The sequence below is a fragment of the Falco cherrug genome, chromosome 12 (assembly GCF_023634085.1).
Source record: "Falco cherrug isolate bFalChe1 chromosome 12, bFalChe1.pri, whole genome shotgun sequence".
Classification (NCBI taxonomy): Eukaryota; Metazoa; Chordata; class Aves; order Falconiformes; family Falconidae; genus Falco; species Falco cherrug.
Window position 1 is genome coordinate 14,125,534 of NC_073708.1, and position 24,719 is coordinate 14,150,252.

Consider the following 24,719-nt stretch of genomic DNA (forward strand, 5'->3'; position numbering starts at 1 on the left):
TATCCCAGAGATTCTTCAAATAAAACTACCAAATATCCAAGTATTCAATAAATACTAGTACTCCCATTATGCAGGTCTCAAAAAAAAAAAAAAATCACATAATTCAAGTTATTGCAAATAAATATCTAGCTATAACTTTATAAATATTTAAATAAAATTCTGCTAAGTATAGGTTAGCCTTCTAAATGTACAATTAAACTAACAAATCCATTGCCTATAAGTCAGAAAAACAGTTCAGAAAGGTTTATTTTCAGAAAGTTAGACACCTACAGATTGCTTTTGGGCAAACTCAAAGCACACTACACCCTACCTACTCCCCAATGCTCTGTGCTAGCTATGCTTCTTTGGTTAGTTAATGAGTTATAGACTTAAAACAGCTTGGTTTTTTGTTTTTTTTTTTTTTTTTAATTTTTAAAATCCAGATACAACAGTATCTCAGTGTGAAAACGTGCATATGCTCTCAGATTGCAAAGGTTTCAGAAATCAGTAAACCCTCCTCAAATCCCTTCTGTTCTTAAGAAAGGCATGCCGTCTTCCCTCTCTCTAGAATAATGCTTTTCAGCCTGAAGAGCTTCAGACAAGAATCCTTCCTTCTCCTGTTCAAGGGCTAAGGAAAGACAGCTAAAAATGCAAATTTCTATTTCCTTTACAGCAACCAGCGCACAAAGAGTTCTATCCTGCTACTGAAAAACATAAGGGAACCGTCAAGTGAAAGCAGGGAAGAGCATGTCACTGCTCTATGGACAGGAGTTACTGTTCCTTAGCATAGTAGATACATTGTTTTCCAGAGCTGTATGACATCCTATTCAAAAGCAAAGAGCACACATTCCTGTTCTTTCCTTTAAACTAATCCTTATTAACAAATATTGACAGGTGCACCTGAAATATTAAAACTGGGTTACACGTAACACTCACCACATTGCTGGAGTTTTATTTGGCCTATTTGGTCCCTTCCTGTGCAATCTGCTGCTTATGTTTTTTGGAGAAATTCCTCAAGGAAGTAACCGATAACATCACCTGAACATTTCCACTACTGGCATTCACGGAATCCGAAGCATTATCGTGCAGGCTAAACCCCAATTCAGGTATTACTACCAACACATCTCAATCATTTCAGTCATGCATTCCCCGTTCTACACTAAGCGATGCTGCGAGCCGCCGTTCCAAGCATACATCTTACCTCACGTTGTATTTCAGTGGCGAAATGACTAAAGGTAATTTTTCAAAGATTTTGCCACATTAAGTGTTATAGGTAAAACATTCAATATTAACAGCGAATGCCAATTTAAGGGTAGTACGAGATTGTTTTGACTAGCAAGTAGCACAGCTTCTGCAGTTATGGCATGCTGGCATAGATTCACAGTTCACAATGCTTAGCAAGCCCTTTGCGTTAACTCTGAAATTTCTTTAATGCCTTGCTCTGATGCAATAAATAAAACAAAACGTTGATATCCCTGTCATTGCCAATAGAAGGAAAACACTATTTTTATTTGGCTGATGTAAGTGGAATTTTTTCTTTTCCACTTACATCATTAAAAAAAATATCTCAGAGCACTCTTACAGATTCTCCTTGTCAATCCACCACTAAAACGTAGAAAAGAGGATGAGGTACGTCGGTAAACATTTTAAACCGCTTCTCTCTTAAAAACGTGTTCACTAGCACAAAACAGAAGCGAGAAAGTGCGTAATGTGGGGGAAAAAAAACCTGTACATTTTTACCACTTGCCATTCTACAGGTAAGGGACTACCGATGTGTTTTTGTATAAATGTGTACCTTTACAAGTGTAACACGTGGGTAAGTCGTCACTCTACATTAATATCTATTGTGAATAGGTCCCCTGAAAACAAGACAGCTTTTTTTGTTTGTAAGTTCTGGCATTTCTTTTTTTGGTGTTTCTGCCTATATGCAAATACTTCAACAAGTGAAGTGTTCTTAACAGTCTAACTGATCAAAGTTCTAATTGCACCTAGGTTTCTTTGTGAAGTTGGTTTTTTTTTTTGGTTTAAGTCAGAAGAACAGCATGCTTTTATATTTACCTATTGCACAATTAATTACTTTTTCATTATGTTTCCTATTAAAGTGATTCCACTACTAGACTGAATAGCTCCAGAGAACCCATTTTGGTCTGTTGGCTCAAGGACTCCCAGAACAAAACAGTAAAAATAATAAAAAACAATCTCTAAGTAAGCCATTACATAGAAATGTACTGAAAAAGCCTTGGAGAGTTCATGAGTAAACAACACTTATTTAAAAAACACCTCTGTAATCAAGTACAGTACAGTATACAGATGATATACCATAATAGCTCCAGATGGAGCTGTTACAGACAACAATAATGCATTTAAAATGTTTATTATGGGCTTTTTTTTTTCCTTTTTTTTTTTTTTTTTCAAGTTGTGATTAAAAAAAACCTCAGAGGATACCTAAAGCATAAAAACTACTTTAAGGGTTCTACCAAAAAGTTGATCTGTAATCAATAAAAATAAAAAGAATGGACATTACATCTGAGCAAGCACTCCATCATAACTCTACTCTTAGTAGCAGGTTAGTGCAGCAACCTCCAGCCTGTGTTCACAGAGTTAGTGTATCTATTGGAAAACTACAGGCTACCCTGATGAAGGTTGGAGTATCAACACAGATTTCCAGCTTTCACTCTGAATTTCTCCCTTTCTGTACTTAGGTGAGAATGTTAACATTCATACAACAGTTTTATATAAGCAACAGAATTATAATATACTTTAATAACAGATTTCTGTTATTAAAACAGCCCTCAAAATATAAAAATATTTGATATTGTGAAAGTGTCTTTCAATCATACTTCAATCTTCACAGTTTTAATAAGGAATACATAATTAGAACCATCACTTCAGAACTACGATGTGTATTCAGCTGACTTCATGTAAATAGACAGTTAAAAACATATTTACCAATATTAAATATAGTCAAATTGCAAAAACATACAATCTGACAATGTTGTCATGTGCTCTTTTAAAGAGTGCATAGGATATACTTCTGCAGCAGTCAATACAGTAAATTTTTTTGATGCAATCCCAGTCAAAGCTGTAAACATTCCTAATTGCAGTTTCTTGGAAACTTTTTGTTCCTTTCAAGTTTTTATTAGCAAGTTGCACTGGGCATTCCCCGCTTTTTTTTTTTGTTTGTTTTTTTGTTTTTTAAATCAGTTACAGACAGTATCATCATCCACCTTTAACCCCTCTGGCTGGTCAAAACTACTCATAAGCATTTCTTCAATAGGTTCAGGGTAGTAATCCTTTCCTTGCAGCGCACAATGACACCTTCCACATGCCATTGTTAGCAAGGCCCCCAACGCATGATCTTGAGAAGCAGGTTGATGAGGAAGTCTGCTATGCCTTAATGGGATTTCCTGCAGGTTTGGGATCATAACCATATAGGAAAGTAGCTGCTATTACAAGGACGGCTCCGAAGAAAAAGACGCTGAATAGAATAGAGATGGGGTGGGGGGAAAAAAAAAAAGCTCATTTTAGTTGATGCAATTTTATTTACGTAATACAATTAAAGAAAGGAAATTTTTCCTGTGGGAACACACAAAGATAAACTATATTCATCCGATTTATGAAGAACAAAATAATTTGAGCATATGTATTATAGAAGGATGCAGGAAGAAATCAAAATAAGAAACTTACAGCCAAAAGTATTGTATCATACTGACCTATTCTGAAAATGAAAGTTATAGTTTCATGGAATAATTGTCAAAACTTATCAAATCAATCTTTTTTTTTCTTTTTTCTCTTGCCTAAAGCTCTGTGCGAAATGCAAGCAGAAGCTAAAGAAATGCAACTACCGTGGTTACCCAGCCACTTTCAACATCTTACAAGCATCACGTTGTCAGAGTTGTGTTCACTTTGAAGTCCAAAACTTATGTCAAAACAAATTACTGCTGCCCAAGAACCAGTTTGCAAATCAGTATAATCTGATTTTTGGCAGATACATAAAGATTTATGTAAGGAAAAGATAATACAGGCATCTTTTGTATATATGGGCCTTTCAAGTTGTTTTTATAGTTACAAGTCTGAAACAAAATATCCAAAGCCAACAGACAATCAGTACACATTTTAGAAAGAGAACCTTGTCATAAAGACATGACAATGTTGACAATTTGATCTTCTGTACCAAATGCTAAAAAAACTGTGGCGCATGTCAGGATAATCCTTCAGAGAATACAGTTAGCCTATTTCTGGACACGATCCACTGTAACACATTCAAGCACTTAAGTACTTTACATCTATTATCCCAATCAAAAGTGTTTGTTGAAGTGACAGAAACAATTATGCAGTTTCAGTTCAAATAAATTCAGTTGGCATAAGCAAGGTACTAAAGATTGATTAAGTCAAGTTAATCAAGTTCTATTAAATGAGATGGCTTCAAGTTCAACATGCTGCTAGTTAGCTCCATCTCGTTTAATTATTTACCACTGTTTCCATTTTCACCATGTTTGCAGAAGCCAGTAAGTTACTTATTAATTTTCCATTTCAGCATACAGAAATTCTTAAACCACTTCATAAATTTGTTTTAATAGGACAAGTACAGGGCTACTCATAATTCAAGTTCAATGTCCTCCACTTCTTAAGCCTAAACAGTTGTTACACTTCCTTTTTTTTGAGCGTTTAAGCAAAGTCCTGCTAATATTGCAAATACTGCTTTTAGATTAAAAGATGTTTCTTTGTATCAGATACAATTTTCATATCTGATACAATTTTTATATATAATTGTATTCAATTCAATACATTGAAGAATATAAAAATATTCTTCAAAATATTTTTACGCTATAAGTACGTGTAACATATGTGAGGAGTGTAGGTTCATTCTAAGAAAAATCCTATTAATGTATCTGAAAGCTGGAATTTCACTTCTACAGTCCATACATTAACGTGCACTGCCAAGACAAGCTCTGTTCAGAACAAAACCTGCAGCGCACAGCACTACTAAGATCCGATTCACAGAACATGACGACACAGTGCGCTGCGCCTAGAAGCACACAGCAAGCATTTTTCTCTCACCCTTGGATGCGCGCTTTCACTAATAAATATTGCCTTTGGGCTTCTGGGTGTCCTGAAGCAACTAATTGCTGCAGCGCAACTTTCACATGTGTGTGACTGCCGCTAGCTCTTTTAGAGAATGTTTTGAGACTGGTTGAAAACCGGTATAGAAAGGTTACCACTGCTATCATGGTTCAGCCATAACTCCTCCTGCAGTGCGATGGCTCGTGGAAGCCCTGTCCAGGAGGAGGCTGAGGAGGAGGCAGGAGGCCAGTCCCGTGCCAGGACACTGCCCCGGAGCCAGCCGTGTGCAGACTGGCTGCTGTGGGGCACTGCTGGGCACGGGGAGGGAAAGAAGAGAAAGGGGCAGCGAACTAAAACAGCCTGCCAGGTTTGTGTCAGTGGTTTGTCAAAGGCCAAGACATGAGATTCAGTTATTCCTCACCTCTGTGTGTGTGTATGTACACCTCACAGAAAACTTAATCTTGCCCAACTATACTGAAAAAATGGTATGTTATGAAACTAAACTTTTATCTGCAAGCTCTATCTAAACATTCTGAAAGTGCTGCTTGGAATGTTGGGGTTTTTTAATTTACTTTTGCAGTTTCACCTGGTAAGCATTATGTTTTCAACTTTTTTTTTTTTTTTAATTCCAGCATACATGCAAAGTAATTCTTACCTTGTAGGGACAAAATCTTGCAGCCAGAAATAGGAGATCAATGTTGACAGTATAATAGAGAGAGAAGTTGCGAATCCCTTTAAAATGTTGTCCGCATATTTTATAACAGCAGCAATTACCAGCCCTCCAAGTGCCTGAAAAATATTGAGGTTTGGATTTGCAATCTGGTCATTCCACTGAGGGCGTCTATTTTAACAACATGCTTTTACTTTAGGAAAAGCTTTTGTCTATGTTTAGGAGCATTGCATTTATTTTCTGTTATGGATGTTACTGTTGAACATAAATAATATTGGAGTTATTGTTCTTTCCTCATTAAAGAATTTGCTGATCATATTACCATTATTAAATTAGTGGCAACACTTGTACTATACATTTTTAGCCACAGGAGGAAGGACACATATATAATTTTTTTTTTAACATTGCAAAAGAAATAACGCTTGCACGCTTTTATGTTGCACAATACTTAGTCATATACTTTCTATATACTTTGCAGATTTTTATTTAGAGGTTTACTCTGATAGCGATAGATCTCACTTTTGACTATAGAATTCTCAGTAGCTTCAATGACACCCATTAGTTTCCCCAGTCATTTACAGAAGAGTAAATCCCAAGTGCCTTCACAGAAACACGTGATACAAGGTATCTCACCTGCAGAACAACAACTACCCAAGTAAGTTTATTGTATCCTTGAAAAAATCCATTCTTTGACAGTTGTTCTCCATCATAAATGTATACACCCATCAGTCCAAATATGCTACCAAAAAATCCTGAAAGTACAAGATTGATTTAAAAACTTCAGGTGAAAAACATGCAAACAGGTTCCTTGTCCTCAAGGACTGCTCACATATTTCTGATTTTAAAATAGGACTACCACTTGCAATACCATCACATGTTCAAATGCAAATCAGTTCAGAAAGATTTCTCTTTTAAAAGTCCTTTTCCACACTTATAACAAGTTTTGTCTGTTTCTGTTAGGATATTCGTACATACTGATCTTCCATTGCTTTCTACTGGGATGGGGTGATTTTTGTTTACGGCCTACAGCAAAGTTCACTTAAACACAATTTCAGTTCTCCTGAAACTAATCGTGACCGAAGGCTGAAGTCACACTATAACCTGGAGAGGAAAACAGGGACAACATTCAGTGGAGGAACTGGTCTCTGACATAGCAACAGCAGAACTTGGCAGTTCACCAATTCAGACAAGGATCTTAGAAGTGGGATTCTTCTGAACCAGTCTCAATTCCAATGAATGTTTACTAGTAGAGAATTAATGTCAGAAGAAAATGACATGAGATTAACGAGTTCGGGATTTGGTGAGTATAGTGTTCTTCTATGGAACGGGAAACTTTTCCTCATCCCCTTCAGGCATGGAAGTAATGCAAGCACCTCTGTGACTGATGCAGGCTCCAGTCCTGAGCAGGAAAGGGGGAAACATTTTTTCCATTCCTTTTCTATGAAAAGATTACCTGTATTTTCACCACATTTCTTTGCATCTGAAAAGAGTGGCATCGTTTTGAACAAAATAAAACCTTCTGTTTGACAAGAAAGAATTCTTTTTGTAGACACGATTAAAAAATCAGGTTTCATTCAGATTAAACCAATTACTTCTATTTTCCAATTGATCTGCTAAAATAAATACAATCAACTATTCATACATCCCTAATATGATACTAGTATGCATTTAAAACTGATTTTTCAACAATTATGCAAATATATTTTCCAATTTTTTCTACAGTTCTAATAATTCTCTATGGATATGATGATGAAAATCAGGTTGGATACACATTTTTTGTTGTCTGTGTTTTAAGAAAAGCTCTATTTCAAAGCTCTTGATTATGACTGACTTGCTCCTGAATGATACAATGTCTTAAGTGGGCAACTATCTTGCACTTGCAGAAAGGATACAGTAATGTATTTTTGAAATTGTGATGTTTTAAATACTTTCCAAAAGCTGTATCAGAAAACATGAAAAAAAAACCCCTTCATTTTTGAACTGAAAACATACTCTACTGATTTTTTGTATAGAGGCAAATTAAGCTCACTGACAATAAATAAATATATGAGTAAATCAGGTGATTAGATTCTCACTACTGTTATCAGACATTTATGTCTTCATATAGCACAGTCCTAGTCATTCATTACCTTGGAACAGTTTGTGTTTAGATGCAGGCTACACTGATCTCACTGTTTTCACAAAGCAATTACTGGAATATTCAATATACGATCAAGCCAACTATCAAACCAGCAAACTCATTTGTTTTCATACATTCTTTTGCACAATGTAGAAAAATCTCAAGAATGTTTTGGAAGCGATCACTGATTTTTCAAAAATTATGAATGTTTTAATTGGAAATTGTTTCAGATATCTGCATCGTTGCCCACCAAAGTGCTTCTAGTATGGAAATTGAGAGTAATAATAATCAGCTTTCCTTCGCAATGGATTTTACATTGTAGCTCTAACCAGAGTGCCAAATCCTACCTTAAATTTTGGATCCAGCCCCAGCTACCCACCATTCTCTGCCTCCAAAATTCCCCAACATAACCCTTCCTGTTGTATCCCCTTCACCTTGTTCAAGAAAACCTAGTTTTAATATACACAATTTCAACAAATACTAGCAGATAGTAAGTACAGGGTTTGATCCCCTTCTCTATCCTCAAGCTTTAAAACATTATGGACATGTAAAAATACTAAAATACAACCAAATGCAGTTCTGCATTTTTAAGTGAAACTATTTCTAATTAAAACACACCAACAGGAAAAGAAAGGAAAAAACATTGCTTGTCTTCAGACATTTTTGACCATACCAATTTTCGACCAACTATCTAATTACAAAAAAACAACATCTCTTTTTTTTATGGGACTTCATTACATTCTACCAGACTCAGTCCACAGCGCCAAAATCATCCTCATGACTTAATTCTACAGTACTGTAGATTTGATCAAGAATCTGTTCTAAGGTGCTGGGAAGTTCAAATTCTGTTGAAAGCATTTATTGAAATATGCAATAAATAATTATTGTCTACATGTGAAGACTAGAAGGATCCCTTTAGAGAAAGAAGGGCAACTCCAACAATAAGTTTTGTTTCTGTTGCAAAACTGGAACAGAAAGATATTGCTGATGTCCATTTCCAACCCTATAAACTGGACAAGACTGCTTTGAAGCAAGGGAAAACTCATTCAGGAAAATGGATCAACTCTGTCACCATCAATATCTAGGGTCTAGAAGACCCAGAACTACTTTGGAAATAGAAGGTATTCTCTTACTGATAAGTGCGTAATAGGTAAGGGCATTATCATAGTTAAGATGAACTGGGTTTTGTGTATGCCCCTCTCCAGTGGTTATACAGACAACTAAAACAAACTGACCTTTGTACTGAAATAATAATAATAAATTATCTCAACTTTATTCACGAACAAAGCAGGTTTTTTTTGTATTAAAAGTGCCAACCAATAAAAACTGCCTATCCAGACACAGGAGAAAAAAAAAGTTAATTTTAAAACATCTCAAGACATTGACTAAGAAACATATTTTGTTTTAAGGTTCCTATATTTTCTAAAAAAAGAGGGGGGAAAAAAGGAAAAGGGAATACCTTTTTCATTTATCAGATCTTATGAATTAGCGCAAAAGACAGTAATTTGTAAACACAGGGGATACACAGAATCCTGCATAAGGTAACACTCTTTAGAAAATCCTAAATACCAATTCAACCGACAGATTGTGTACAAACTTAACAGAGACTGTTTAAGTTAAATCAAGAACTAGGCTGAGATCAGAAAGCAACTGCTAAAATTCTACCTAGCAGATTTTCTGCTCTTGGTGCAGAATACTAAAACATTGGTGATATTTTTTTATTTTTTTATATATATTTTGCATTTTTATCTTAATTCTTCAAAACGTAGTGTCTCTAAGAGATGACTAGTATTAAACTTACCAAGCTGAATGTTTCTGATCCACACAGACTGCTTAGTTTCCTTTAAAATTTTCTCAAAATAAACCCCAGCAAATCCACTAGAAAAGCACGCTATCAGAACTGCGACCAGGCCTACAAACTGAGATCCTGCTGAATGTTCCTTAGCAGCTGTTGCTTGAGAGTCTGAAGGCCACTGGATGTAAAAACAGTTATACAAAATTCACCGATAAAATCAAGTCATGAACATCTATAAAATGCACATTTGTTTTCTAGCAACAGTATGTTACTAAACACAATTACATGCTTGTAAAGTTTTCTATTTTGCACCATAAATACTTTTAAAAGACTGCAAATATTCTTGCTACATATTTGTAAGGATTAAAATTGTGCCTGAACTGGGAGGATACCTATCAACTTAAGCAGGTCCAGGATTTATTTTTTATAAGCTGGAACTGTTTCTGAATCCCAGCATGACTTATCATGGCCATTCACAGTTACCGACTTTTTACACCTGACAGTTAGTTACAAGTACAAGCACAGTTAGAAAACCACTTACACCAACACCAGCTGTCTTTAAGACGGGGTTAATTTTCTTTTGCATGTGCCCCTCTTCAGTGATTATGCAGACAACTAAAACAAGCTGAAATTTATGAAGCTAAATCCTGCAATATATCTAATGCTAACAAATAAATGCAATGCGATAGACAAAAGCATACTGACGAGTCTGTTAATTACTGCCAGAATGTTTTGCTCTCATTTTTAATTATTAAAATTCTACAAAACCTAAAATCCTTACGTTAAAAAAAAAATATATTTCTAAGATGTACTCAAATCTGCTAAAAATTCTTAGAATAATCTCTTATCCCATGATCCTAACTTCTGAAAACTACAAACCCCTGTACCTGCACTATTTAGAACAGAGGCCAAGTTTGCCTCCTGAAAAAGTTTAAGTAAATTTGCCATGCTGCAACCATATCACAAGACAAGCAGCAGGACTGTGGTGGCACAGAACACCTATGGATCCCTGATGTCTGAAGAAGTGTGCTGATAAATACTGCTATCGCTGTTATTTGCAGGTTGCTCCACATGCCCTGTCACATTCTACAGTAGAGCACTGGGGCACAAAAGACGTGTCATCTTCTGCCTTTGAACCATTTCTGGTGTCCTCTAGCCCTGGCCAGTTGTGATTCATAGTTCCTGACCATATGCTGGTGCTCGTGTACAGCTGGTACAATCTGAAAGCTGTAAAATCAGTATAGAAATCCATGTTCCTTGAGTAAACACATTAAACAAATACAAACTACCTGTTAAATATTTACCTGCACAAATGCCACTCCTGTCATCAATATTACTAATGAAAGCCACTGGTACACACCCAGTTTCTTGCTCAACATGGACACAGAAAACAACGCTGTTGTAAGAATTTTCAGTTGATATGTAACCTAGAAGAACCCAGAAACAGTTACTACCACATAATTTATAGGGTTTATTTGAAACTCACAGAGAAATTCAAATGCACAGTACCTGGTATGTGGCTGCATCTAGGTTTGACAATGCTACATACAGCAAGTTATTTTGAAGAGTATATATTCCTGAAGGAATAGCAAGTTTAAGAGTTTCCATGGGCTTATTAAGGATTTCATCATGTAGCACTCTGTTCAGAGTCCGTAAATTGCACTCTACCCAAAGAAACAATAAAAGAAATAGACATTCACTAAAAGGAGAGTAGGGAAGAAAAAAAAAAAAAAAAAGAGAAAAGGAGGAGATAGCAATGTTCTGTTCTTAAAGACTGTTGCCCCCTTTTTACAGCTATCACTGCTACCAATCAAGACCTTCATGAGCCTCATATATGCAAGGAAAAAAAGGCTGCAAAGTGTCTTCCTATAGCCTGGAATATCAGAAATAGAACAATTATTCAAAATAATTTAGGTAAAATTTATCGAAAGACATCAATATTTGAAGATGACATATTAAAGAGCATCACCTAAAAAGTGCACATTTAGAGCCTACAGAGTCATCAATATTTACGATATACAATGACATTTTTAAGCCGTTGAAGATCAAACCTATATGTCAAGGAACTGGATAAATTCAGTATAAAATTTACAAAATCAGAACTAAAGTAAATCTGATTATACTTTTTTGAGCTTAAAACTGTGCTTCTTCCTGTAATAATGAAACTGATTCCTCACTTCTACATCTGCTGTTTATTATAGTCTTCTAAATTATCATTCATGCTTTGAACACTTAAAAGCTTTTCATTTTTTCCTACTTCTACATATAAATTCATTAAAATGCCTGAGCAAACACAAGCTTCAGGCTGTTAGTAGAAAATTTATCCTTGCATTCCTCAGTATCCCCATTCTTTAAAGAGAACTCTCTTCAACAAATGCACAATATCTTGTATCATGTGTTGAGGAGTGAAGTATGATTAGGTCCTTCCAAGACTATTTCTTACATGAGGAGAAGGAAAAAGCTTTGTTGTATGCCTGTACTCACATGGCTGCTTTGCAGTTGCCACTACAATACAGCATATTGATTAGGAAAATTACTTGGTGCAAGATTTGACACATACTGCTGTCTTTGTAGACCAATAGAACGCAGGCCAAAATCTTCAGAAGTTCAGCAATAACTACTGCAGTAGAGGATAAGTAACGAGGTCCTTCTTCTTTCAGTGTCCGAGAATAACGCATGGTCAAGACTAAACTTGTGGTTTGGAAAACCAGGATGCCCAGGGAAAGGTATTTTAAATTGGTAGACATTTCTTGACTTTTCTGAAACAGAAAAAAAAACCAAACAACTTCGAAACCCAGGCTTAGAAGGTGATATTGCAGGTAGATGTTTCACTTGGGAATCAGCATATTAAAAAAAGTTATGCAGGGAGTTCAGCCAATGGAAAACGACAAACCTAATCCAATATTTAGAATGAAAAAGGAGATTAACACTTGAAAAATGTTTTTCAAATACATGATTACAAACAGGGAGGCATATCAGAATATTAGGAGAAATGATAACTAATAGAGAAATGAAGTATATCTTATCTGTAATAATAATAAAGGACTACCAACTGGCAATTAGCTTTCCGATAACTGGTTTCACAGAAGAAATCTCCCAAGTTAAACCAATGATGTATTTCCTTATGCATGAGAAGGCTCAGAAGGTATTTTCAAAGCAAAAAAGCCCCACGCTGTGGTACTGCAGAATGCCCACTACCCTGGCTGCAATGAGCTATTCCCAGCATGAGGAGATCTTCCTGTTCTTCCACCTGTCCAAAGTTTTTCAGGTTACAGTCTCTGCCTTGCCAGCTGACACAGCTCCAGCACAAGACAGGCTGATGGTTGGGCTGCTGTAAATGAAAATGAGATGCGTGCCTGACACTGAAGGAAAAGGAGAGTTGTCGGAAAGCAGGGTGGGATAGGAAGACATGGGATGGAGGAGCTGCAGGGGGGACAGCACTAAACATGTCCTGCTGATTATCCTGCTCAGAAAAAAATTAGTTGAATACAGATGACTAGGTGACTGCACCTACTTCCTCATGCCGCACTGACTCTCACAAACCTCACTGTAAAGGTGTATCATCCTCATCCCTACCATGAAATTTCACCAAGCTTTGCCTTTTGTCACTAATTAAAGCATTAATTCAGTGTAGGAGACTAACAGAGAAAGCAATTCTCATTTTGCAAGCAAAATACATTACAAGGAAATTTAAAAATGCATCACTGCTATTATACATCCATATGCACAGAAATTAATGCTTTCTATAAAAAAATAACAACTACTGCCTTCACTGCCCATGTATTAAAAAAAAAGCAGTGTTCTACAATGCCAAAATAAAATCAAATCAGTAATTAAAAGTTAACAAGTACGTCTTCAAGTGAAAGAAAACCAGTAACAAGTCTAGACAACAGAGCGGTTCTCACTTTTAGAAGTCTAGAGATGGCATAAGCAGTCTATGCTTATGGATACATATGCCACAGCTGCCCCTATGCATGTTTTACACCTACAGGCACACGATTTTTGACGCATTAACTACCTAGTTTTGTACACAGTGCTGAAGGATGTGCTGCTACCTCTAAATATTTGCAGCTCAAACTGAAGCTGTTTCCTGCTGACTGCATTTCTCTCACCCAAGATGCATTTCATAACACCTTTCATTACTATTTTTTCAGAGATCTGGAGAGCTGTGCTATTCAAACATTTTTGACTTGTCTTTATCTTGCCTCTAAGCGTTAATAGATTTTTTTTTTTTCCGGTCAAGTATACAAAGTCAAATTAATACCTATATGGCATGGATTCTTCAGAGACATTGCAGTAACCTGCAAACAAGTATGAATTGCCAACAGCCACAGAGAGATGAAGTACATACTTGTATCCTACAAAACAAAATTGTTTACCTCAAGATTCATATGGCTGTAAAAATATCTGTAAAAGCATATTGGCAAAGGAGGAAGAAAAAGATATCAGGAGTCAGAAACTGAGGAAGAAATACACAAGGATTCCTTTAAGGAATCTTAACAGAAGAATCTTTTGAATGACCTATGATCTCATTTAACTTGCTGAAGAAACAAATAATAAAGATGCAACTGCACTTTATTTATATAAATCAGACAAACGTAAAGAACAAAGCAGAAGAAAGCTGCAGACCACATTCAAGATTTGCTAATTTTTTCCACAGGTTCTGGTGGAATAATAACCCTTCACATAAGGATGTTAACTGTGGAATTACGCATCCCCAACAACAAAATGGAGAAGATCGGTTTGTCAAAGAGGAACAAATTTGAACAATAGATTTGCTACAGGTGAGAACAAAGAGTAGAAACAGAAGAACAGTTCCCATGTAGGGATGAAGAGGGGACATGCAAGGTCAGAGATCATACTCTCTGGAGAAATACCACCAGCATAGACAAGATAGAGGGAGCAGAAGGCAAAGAAAAAAAACCTAATCCACTGAGAGAAAATACAAAACTGAACAACATAGAAAGGTCTGCCTAGGTACTGGAAAAAACTAATATTTCAAAATGCACATTCATGTAAGCCAACTTGCACAAACCATTTCTTCCACCTTTTCCATCTACCTCATTTTTTAGTATGGAGACCTGACAATCTGAAAACACAAAGAGCAATCTATTGCTAAAATGAACAACACTAAATTTCATGCAAGCACACTTACAGATAAATAAGTTTTTAAACTTTCTGGTTTTCAGTTTTCAAAACGCTTCTGAACAAAATACAGATAATGGGAACACAACATCTCTCCTGAACTTGAACCCAAATTTCTGCATTCTGGGAGCCTGTGAAGTGACAAAGGTTTTACAAACATTCAAAATTCCTTAACCTTTAAAATAGGGCACAATATCAGAAAATAACATTCACATTAATTTCTTGCTGAAGTACAACCATCTATTTACTAAGCAGCTTAAACTGTAATTTTAAAAGTAAATCACCAATACCTTGTTTATGAGCAAGTATCAAAGCATTCAGCATGAAAACATACCAACAAGCACAAGACTTTAATAAGCCCATCAGCAAAGCCAGAAGGAATACATACCACAATATTATCTTGAACTACAGTCTTGTTTTCATTAGTAATCATGGTAAAAAAAGGGAACTTTCCCCCAAAAATGTGTCTCAAAAATACGCAGGAAACATTTATTTACCATAATTCACTAAAGCAGTTTCAGAGTTTCCAAAATTCACACAAAATGGACTTCAAGTATCCAGTGTGATAGCCAAAATAAGGATATTTGTTAAAAGTTGTCCTGTCAGCGGTCAGCAAGACAGGCTTGTAGAGAACAAGTGTGTAAAGTTTCGTGGTGTACTTACAAATAGTTGGTTCACGGAGCAGGAACTAGAGTCCTGAAACTATGTATGCCAACAAAATAACCACCCTCTGCTGAGCACACACAGTATCTTATCACCTCTTCTGGCCCCTCTTCCTTCCTTTTAAGAGAACTGCATACCAGTTCATACAACTGTGCAAACTGGGGGATGGATCCGGAAAAGGAGCCAAATACTGAACTTCACACAGTTGAACTGTCTTCAGCTGCAGTTTCACAGCAGGTTTCGATTTACAGATTACTACCAGAGGTGTAATCAGTCTCCTCTAGCCATAAGTTCCTGCTACCCTCATGGCAATAGACCGTGCAGTCACATACTAAATGAACAACTGTCTTCAGTAACAGCCCGCACTTTGATCATCTTAAACCCATAATGAAACGAAAGTTCCCAATGCATTTCCTCTACAGAGTTACCATCAGGCTTAAAATTTTTTTACTGAGCTTTGGACAGACTACTCAGTACTCTGCAGGATGGGTCTGTTCCAAAAGCCTGATTCAGGTTTGCTAATTCAGACTGGAATTGTGAGTGGTCACATTAACTTGGTGACTTTTGAACTGTATCTTCCAGTGAGAGGTGCTAAGTGCCTGCAAGTCGGTGACTGTAATGTAGCCTAGCACATCCGTTACCTCTGTGACTAGGCTCATTGTTCTTTCGTTTGTCTAGGAAAGAAAGTAAATAATTTCTATGGAGTTTATCCAGTATACCATGTAGACACACCCTACAGCCAGCAATATGGAAGGCAGGGGAAGAGGTTAAAGCCAGGTCTGTACATTAAGTCAACATGCAGTAAGCCAAGACGGTATTTATGGTCATGTAACATTCAACTTAAGTACACACAGGTAGGTAACATGCAGATGGCTACAATGTGAAGAGTTGTTCCCCTAAAAAGTAGAAATGAAGAGGACACTGGAAAGGTTTTACAGACTCAGAAAACAAAACAAACAATCTATACAGGGAATAATACCTTCAGCTCAAAGCATCATACTCTGCAAAGTCTGCAAAATAAAAATAATCTGCTTCCTTCTTTGAACAGACAAAGTGGGAAATCACTTATTTCCATTTCATAATATTCATTCAGACAAAATGAACAATTTGTTGATTTTCATCTTCCTTAGTAATTAATCCACCACAGGCTAAAATTTCATACTTTACATTTTACTTTTATATCAGCCCCACACTTTCCCTCTTAAAATACTGGTAAATTCTAACGTTTGCAGATGAACTACATTAGGTCAAAGGGAACATAATCAATTTAACTTAATGAACAGCAGATGTACCACATATATTTATTTTCCTCTACCCATTTTTAACAAAACTCACTAATATTAATCAGGATTTGCTACATGAGCAACAAGATGATGATTACAGGACTTTTCTTAACCTTAAGATTTTGTCTTTTAAAGATCTGATGGTATAAACTTCTGAGCTTCTCAGCTGCTAAATATCTACAGTTACAGAATCTTGTGCAAAACTAAGGATTAGTTTATTAATTTATTCTATTCTTGAGTTTGCAAGAGGTCTCAAAATCTGACAGGATTACTTTGCTTTGAGGTATCTAAAACACTAAAAAAAAAAGAGAGGTCTAGAATGAAAAGTGACTTATTTATTTAAAAATACTCCTTAGTTAAAATCAAGAGACTAGAGACTGTCTTGACACCATTTTCCAAAGATGGTTGGAGTTATAGTGCACATTATGGAGATCCTTCCAGCAAGCATGGCCTAACCATCTGCAAGAACAAAAGAGCAGGGGCAATTCCACAGATCCAGGCACTCCCAAAATTTCACACCATGCTGACACAAATATATTAAGATAAAGTGAGCACTAAACTGTTAAGATTCCACTTCATCTAGCATCAAGTATCTAATTGTTTAGCATGTTTTAGATTCATTGAAGTTTTCAGGGTGGGGTGTCCTACATTTTCACATATTATTTTATAAGTAAGAAAGATGATAGTTCATGCACAAATGATTCAAATTTCATTTATTTGACTATGCATTTCTCCTGCCTCAATTATACTGAAAGTTCTTTCAGTATCCCAAACTATCCAGTAATCTGCATTATATTTCATTAATTCAGCCTGAATTACTAAGAAAGCTTTTCTTACAGTCACTGCAGCTGGTTTACTTTTTATTATATTCATTAAATTTAATTTTAATGACATTTCTGAAACTTCAAAAGAATATTCGAGAAAACTTGAAAAAAAGAAATCAGCATCCAAAAAACCCTAAGCACCCAACACTATCTCAAAAAGTAGCTAACACAACAACAACAAAAACCCGGTTAACAATGAATCTCAGTAATTCACATCACAAAAAGGCAGGTTAAATTCACAGATGAAAATAACAACACACTCTCTGTAAAATGTCTGAGAACTCCACAGTAAAAGTCACGCATGCAATTAGCACCAAGTAACAGATGTGACAGGCTACATTATAGTCAATGAGTTGCAGGTACTTAGCTCCTCTCACTGTAAGACACGATTAAGTAGTCACTTAAAACAGTTTTGAGGTACCTATGGTCACGATGTGATGTCTATAAATCAACGTCCATGTCCCACTTACCACTGGCACAACTTCAGAACAAGTCCACTCAGATAAAATGAGAGAAACAAGTGACAGAGGGAAGATAAAATTTACCACTGGTTTAGGCTCCCATCCTACAATTTACACCTCACTGGCACAGCCTAGGATTCTACACAGGCACAAAAGCAAAGGCCTTCCTAGGTGATGGCCTGGGGATGCACCACATCAAAAATAAATACATGAAGAGTAACAGAAAATGGTGAAACGAGGCCCTTCCGACAGGCTACAGGGTTAATGCTTGTATTAATTTCTGCCCATTTAGCAAAAAACTTGACATAAAAGTAACTTCTACTGGCAACCATTTCTTTACTCCTCCCTACTCTGTCACAGGGAAAGTTAAATTTCAAATAAAATTAATTACTATTATGCTTCCAATCTTCCACAGTGATGGCATTATGTGAATTGCATTCCTTCCAGCCTAGCTGTGAAATTCTTTCACTTTTGACGGTCTTTTAAAGTAAAAAGCCAAGGTACAGGAGTTATTGCTATTGCTAGCTTTTATTCCATTTTATGAATAATGAGTTTAGGACTGCTTAACCAAACAAAAGGCACTTGAACATTAGTTAAAATACAAAGCCAAACAGAAACAGACAACCGGCTTCTTAAAACTGCAAAAGGCAGTTTGTGGGACAGTACACCAAGTTCTGTGTCTGGGATCTGCCAGAAAATAAACACTGACTGAGGCTGCCTTAGAGAAGGAAAAACAGAGTGCAAAGTAAAGTACACTATTTCATTCCAGTGGAACACATTGGACACTTCCTGGGCATGTGCTTTGAAATCAGGATGGCAGATTAAAGAAACAGGATTGTGGTTTTTTATGTGTATAGAAATGTGAATCCAGTGCTAACACTACACCTATACAAATACAATAAGCTAGCAACAGAGAGGAAAAGCACAATTGGAAGGTGGAGTGAGAGCTAGCTCACAGAACCTGAAGTACCTATTTTTATAACAACTCCTTCTAAGCTTTCACATGTACGCTGCCCTCTTTCCTGAGCTGGCTAACACACAAGTAACATGATCCTTCTATAACACAACTACATTCCTCAGGGGAAAGTTCTGTTCCGTAAATCTTCTTTATATTGGACTAAATGTAGCCTTCTTTTTACCAAAAGCAGTATCTAATACAACAAATAGTTTATGTATAGAAATAAATGGATGGAAGGAAATTCATACAGTTCAACAAGGCCAAGTGCAAGGTCTTGGACATGGGCCAGGGCAATATCCAATACCAATACAGACTGGGAGATGAATGGATTGAGAGCAGCCCTGCTGAGAAGGTCTTGGGGTACTGGTGGATGAAAAATTGGACAGGAGTTGGCAATGTGCACTTGCAGCCCAGAAAGCCAACCATATCCTGGGCTGCATCAAAAGAAACATGGCCAGCAGGTCCAGGGAGGCAATTCTCCCCCTTTACTCTGCTCTCATGGGACTCCCCACCTGGAGTACCACATCCAGATCTGGGGCCCCCAGTACAAGACAGACATGGCCATGTTAAAATGGGTCCTGAGGAGGGCCATAAAAATGATCAGAGGCATGGAGCACCTCTCCTGTGAAGAAAGGCTGAGAGAGTTGGGGTTGTTCAGACTGGAGAAAAGGTGGCTCCAGGGACACCTTATTGAGGCCTATTCAATACATAAAGAGAGCTTTTAAGAAAGAGAGAGACTTTTTACCAGGGTCTGTAGTATCAGGACAAGTGGCAATGGTTTTAAACTAAAAAAGGGTAGATTTTGATTGGATGTAAGGAAGAAATCGTCTATGATGAGGGTAGGGAGACACTGGAACAGGCTGCCCAGAGCAGTTAGGGAAGCTCTGTTAGCGTTAAAAGTCAGGTTGGTCAGGGCTTTGAGCAACCTGACCTAGCAAATGCATACCCTGCCCATGGCAGGGGGGTTGGAACTAGATGATCTCTAACGGTCCCTTCCAACTCAGAACATTCTATGATTCTATGATAAATATTCCTGACAGTACTGAGGGTGAGCAGGCCTTTCCAAATCTAGGGCTGCTGAACTGGGTTATGAACAGGATTCTAAGTACATACAAATATTTTAACTGCCAAATTCAGACTGCTATCATTTAACAATGCATTTCTTTCTCCCCCCCCCCCCCCCCCCCCAGTATGTAATCCTTCATGTTTGTGTATTTTTTTTTGTTATAAACATTTCTAATAATTTTAAATCTTGTATTTCTCACTTTAAAATGTCACTATTAATGTCTTCCATCTTCCTCATACTTGATACAGGTTTCCTCTTTGTTCCCTCTCATAAGCTACCTATACTTGTCAGCTGTTCCTCCCCAAGTACATGGCACTTCCCAAATAAACCACTGCAAATCACTTAATTTTAAAACTTATCTTGCTCTTCCTTTTGCTTTTCAGTTTGTTACTCACTCTTCCTGCTGGATACAAAAAGTATTAAGTACCGTTTGGAAAAAATAAGTAATGTTTTTCTTAGAGCTTGTATTCTTCTTCAGAAGCACATTAAAAGCAAATCCTCTAGCACAGTTTTTTCCTTACTCTTCCAGGAGAAACTGAGTAACAAAGATTTTTTCAAGTGAAGCTTTCCTTTGGGCAATATTTCCAATTTCTCCATTTACATTTAAAAAATTCTTAACTGGTGAAAAATAAAAACATCACTGCATTCAAAGAATATTTTCATAACAAGGATATCACGCACAACACAGTAGAAAACTGGTGGACCTTGCTGCTGCAACATCATCTAGCTCCATACCCCGACCCTACCTTGGTGTGCTGTCTTTGGCTAGGATAGAGCTAATTTTCTTCGTAGTAGCTGGTATGGGGCTACCTTTTGGATTTGTGCTGAAAACAGTGTTAATAATACAGAGATGGTTTAGTTACTGCTGAACAGTGCTTACAGTCAAGGCTTCTCCTGCTTCTCACACCACCCCACCAGCGAGTAGGCTGGGGGTGCACAAGAATTTGGGAGGGGACACAACCGGGACAACTGACCCCAACTGACCAAAGGGGTACTGCATACCGTATAATGTCATGCTCAGAATATACAGCTGGGGGAAGGAGGGGATATTCGGAATTATGGCATTTTGTCTTCCCAATTAACTGTTAGGCATGATGGAGCCCTGCTTTTCTGGATATGGCTGCCGATGGGAAATAGTGAATTAATTCCTTGGTTTGCTTTGCTTGCATGCGTGGCTTTTACTTTACCTATGAAACTGTCTTTATCTCAACCCATGAGTTTTCTTACTTTTACCCTTCTGATTCTCAATCTCATCCCACCAGGGAAGAGTAAGCAAGCAGCTGCGTGGGGCTTAAGTTGATGGCTGGGGTTAATCCACAACGTTTGGCCTTTTTAAAATCATGCAGAGGCTTTTCAGCACTGTGAAGTACACTTATGCACAGAGCAGTTACACATTAAACTGTAACTGCTAGAGACCAACCAATGATTTCTTCTCAGCTTTGCTCCAGACACCTAGTTTTTTGCCAGGGATAGTGGAGGCTTTATCAGTCATTCATTAGTCTATCACCCAACCAGGAAATTCCACCAAGTCTAACACAGGCAATGCAATTACCTATTAACTAACATCTAATTTCAGAGAATGCTATAAACCGCTTGGGACTCGGGTAAGATTTTCTTACAGGTTGACAGAAAACCTAGCAGAAAGGGAATGTAACACTGCTGACTTTCTTTTATGACCTCATAAAGGTTGTGTGTTTGTTTTCTTTTGTGGGGGGGGAAAAAATCACCATTCTAATCTATGTATCAGACAGAAGCTGGGCACGGTGAGTCTTAAATGTGAAATTTGTGGCTAAATAGCCTTTAAGCCCATCCCACCCCCTTCACACCAACCCTAAGAACCTAAAGATAAGATTTCTTTGACTGATGAGAATTTGGTTTGATTAACGTTAAAGAAATCACATACTGAGTATGAATATTCAGTGTTCAGGAAATTCAGGCCCTCACTGAGCTAAATCTAACACCAGTATTTCTTGTAAGATGAAGCTTTCAACTACGTACACAGTAGCGCAATAGTTTTATATTGACATAACAGCCCCTAAGCCAAACTCTGCTTGCCAGCATAGAAATTTGACACAACCTGCCCTAACTGCCTCTCTCTTTTTCAAATAGTACATACACTGCATTCATTGTATAGATCACTGTATAGAAAGATCCTAGTAGTCACATTCAGATTCTGTGAGCAAGGAGGTATTTGGTTCTCAGTTTTCATTCAAATGCCCATACCTCTTCAAGCACACAGGAGTGCCACGCCATGAACTGAAGCACTGCCCAAATGCAACTCCTGCAGATTATCAAGCTGATGAAGGAGCTTAAGGTACTTAAAGACTGAACATTGAACACAGCTGGGGTTCAGCTACAGCTTTCACTTCACACTATTTATGAATCAATTCTGGGTGCTCGAGACAATGCAACCACCCCAGTCAAGGTGACCTAGTTTGAGTAGAGTAACACAAACTAGGTACTACAGTGAAAATAAAGCTGTAGACACTTGTTGCAGAAAGCTAGTAACTACCAATAAAACAGCTGAAGAGCGTACTGAAGGGGTATGAATATAAGACAAGAATGTTCAAAAATTCAATGGGAAAATCCTGAACTCCTAACCGTCTTACATTATTATGCTAGATTCTAAGAGGTATAGATCTTAGTCTCTCCTCCCCTCCAGGGACACCCTCTATTGATGTGATCCAGCTGTGCAGCCTCCTAAGTTCCAATGAAAGCACTGCCCCTGTGCGAGCAGCATGCACACGAGTATAAACTGAAGTAACTGATGAAGAATAAGCCCAGGTGGCAAACAATTCAAGAATAAGGGAGGAATAACTCCATATCTAGCAAGCCTATCCCAAAGATCAAGTATGTGTTGCTCTCACATAACACTCCCAAATCTGGAAATGTTTTAAGCAGACACATGTGATTTGATTTCCCTAGGTACCTGGTTCAGATGATCCCAGGCTTTTTCTTGTTACGACAAACAGCAGCATAACTAGCATAAGGAATCAGGCTGTGTAGGCAGCCTGTAGGATTGTTAAAGACAGAGTCACTTCTAACAATACATTGCTCTAGATAAAGCAAATTTGTACTTACTACCACCACAGCCTTTCCCAAAACCAGTATTTTTGCTACGCATTCTACTTCTACAAACTGGAATGTCATGCATTCCAAACCATTGGATCCTTATCTCCCAGAACTGTAATTTTCAAAGCTCTCTCAGCACCTGACCACATGCAAGGAAATCATAAGCTACAGTTTCTAAAGGAAGAGGTTATTGTAAATCAGTTTACCCACAACTATCACACCTCTCTCAAACTCACCCTGCAGCCTCTAAAGAAATCTAATGTTGCTTATTCTTTTACGAAAGAAAACCACACATCACAGACCTAGAGTCTACTCTAGCAAATTATTTACACAGCAACATTTTTTGTGGGGTAGGTCCTGCCTTAACAGAGGAGTTGAACAGGTCAGGCTCAGCTCAGTCCACAAAGTGTTCAGATGAGTCAAGCGCAGTGCCTATGGAGACAGGCAACCCCACGGATTTTGGGAGCAGCAGTCCATCACCTCACGTTCATTCCAAAACCCCTTCTGTCAGTCTGCACAAACATTCTTTGAGAAGCAAGGGTTACCTTTGATCCCAGCCCTCCTGTGTAGAGGCCACAATGACAGACAAGCTTCCTGCTATGGTGCTCACTCAGTTTTTGACAGGTCCATTGCATATGTCCTTTATGTTCCAAATAACATATCCCCCCGTTGCAGAAAGCAGTCTCAGTCCTCTCCACACAATCCACTCAAAAATCTTTTCTCTGGTATCCCAGTCTTCCTCACTCTAATTTAAAATATAGTTTATAGGGTTCAATAAAATGAAACAACTTGGAGCACCTTTTGGTCTTTATCTTTTACTTTCCAGTCTATTTCACAACACGTACTACCTTACTACATTCACCACCTCTGCACCTTGTGGTTTTCTGACTTAATCCATAAGCTTTGCGCTGCTAGAGCATTTCTCATTTCAAAAACGCTGTACGGAACCGTGACGCCATGAAAACACGTATAAAGTGTGCATTTCTGCTAACTTCACGTGCAGCACTACACCAGGTACAGCACCTCCCCAGCAGGGCGCCGGCCGCTCCGGCGCTGAGGAGAAACCCAGCGAGTGAGTCACAACCTTCGCAGCAATGACACAGCCGCTCGCCAGCTCCGAACCCCTTCCCAACTTCAGAGCTGCCCCCCGCCCCGTACCCGCGCCCCTCCCTCTGCCCCAGGCCGCTCCACTCACGGGCATTCCCCTCAGCATCCCCTCAGCCCCGCACCGCCCTCCCCCAGCCCGCTCGCACAGACTCGCCTCCCTCCACGCCCGCCAACCCCAGACGTCTCCCCCTCCCACACCAAAGGCCTCGTCCCTCGCCCACAGCCCCGGCCCCGCTCCTCCCGCTGCCGGCCCGGGCCTCCCACCTGCAGCACCCGGCCGGCGGCCCAGCTCGCCCCTCACTGCCGGCTCGGCTCCCACCAGCCACCCGCTGTTTCCGGGTGCCGCGGTCCCGTCCCGCAAAGGCTCCGGCTGCAGCCGCGGCCCCGCCCGCTCCGTTCCCAGGGCCGCGGCGACCGGCGCGCCCCGCCCGTCACGGGCCCGGGCCAGCGGCAGCCTGGCGCTCCGGCAGCGGGCGGGCCGCCTCTCATAGGGGGGGTGGGCAGGGCTGCGGG

The 24,719-nt window shown here is 38.4% G+C and overlaps 1 protein-coding gene across 5 annotated transcripts; it reads right to left on the reverse strand.

The window, feature by feature from the left end:
- Nucleotides 1–382: 382 nt before the first annotated feature.
- On the reverse strand, nucleotides 383–24,688 carry SLC35A3 (solute carrier family 35 member A3). 5 transcript variants are annotated; one of them, XM_055724172.1, is made up of 9 exons: nucleotides 24,471–24,688; nucleotides 14,783–14,903; nucleotides 12,188–12,386; nucleotides 11,137–11,291; nucleotides 10,932–11,054; nucleotides 9,634–9,805; nucleotides 6,347–6,465; nucleotides 5,699–5,832; nucleotides 383–3,457 (listed from the first exon to the last, which is right to left on the reverse strand). In XM_055724172.1, the coding sequence occupies exons 3-9, from the start codon at nucleotides 12,372–12,374 to the stop codon at nucleotides 3,367–3,369; spliced, it is 981 nt and encodes a 326-aa protein (XP_055580147.1). In that variant the 5' UTR covers nucleotides 12,375–12,386; nucleotides 14,783–14,903; nucleotides 24,471–24,688; the 3' UTR covers nucleotides 383–3,366. The 5 variants fall into 5 exon arrangements, with proteins under 5 accessions (XP_055580147.1, XP_027653731.2, XP_055580148.1 ...); XM_027797930.2 differs by lacking the exon at nucleotides 14,783–14,903 and having other exon boundaries at nucleotides 24,471–24,686; XM_055724173.1 differs by lacking the exons at nucleotides 14,783–14,903; nucleotides 24,471–24,688 and adding an exon at nucleotides 15,436–16,388.
- Nucleotides 24,689–24,719: the final 31 nt, after the last annotated feature.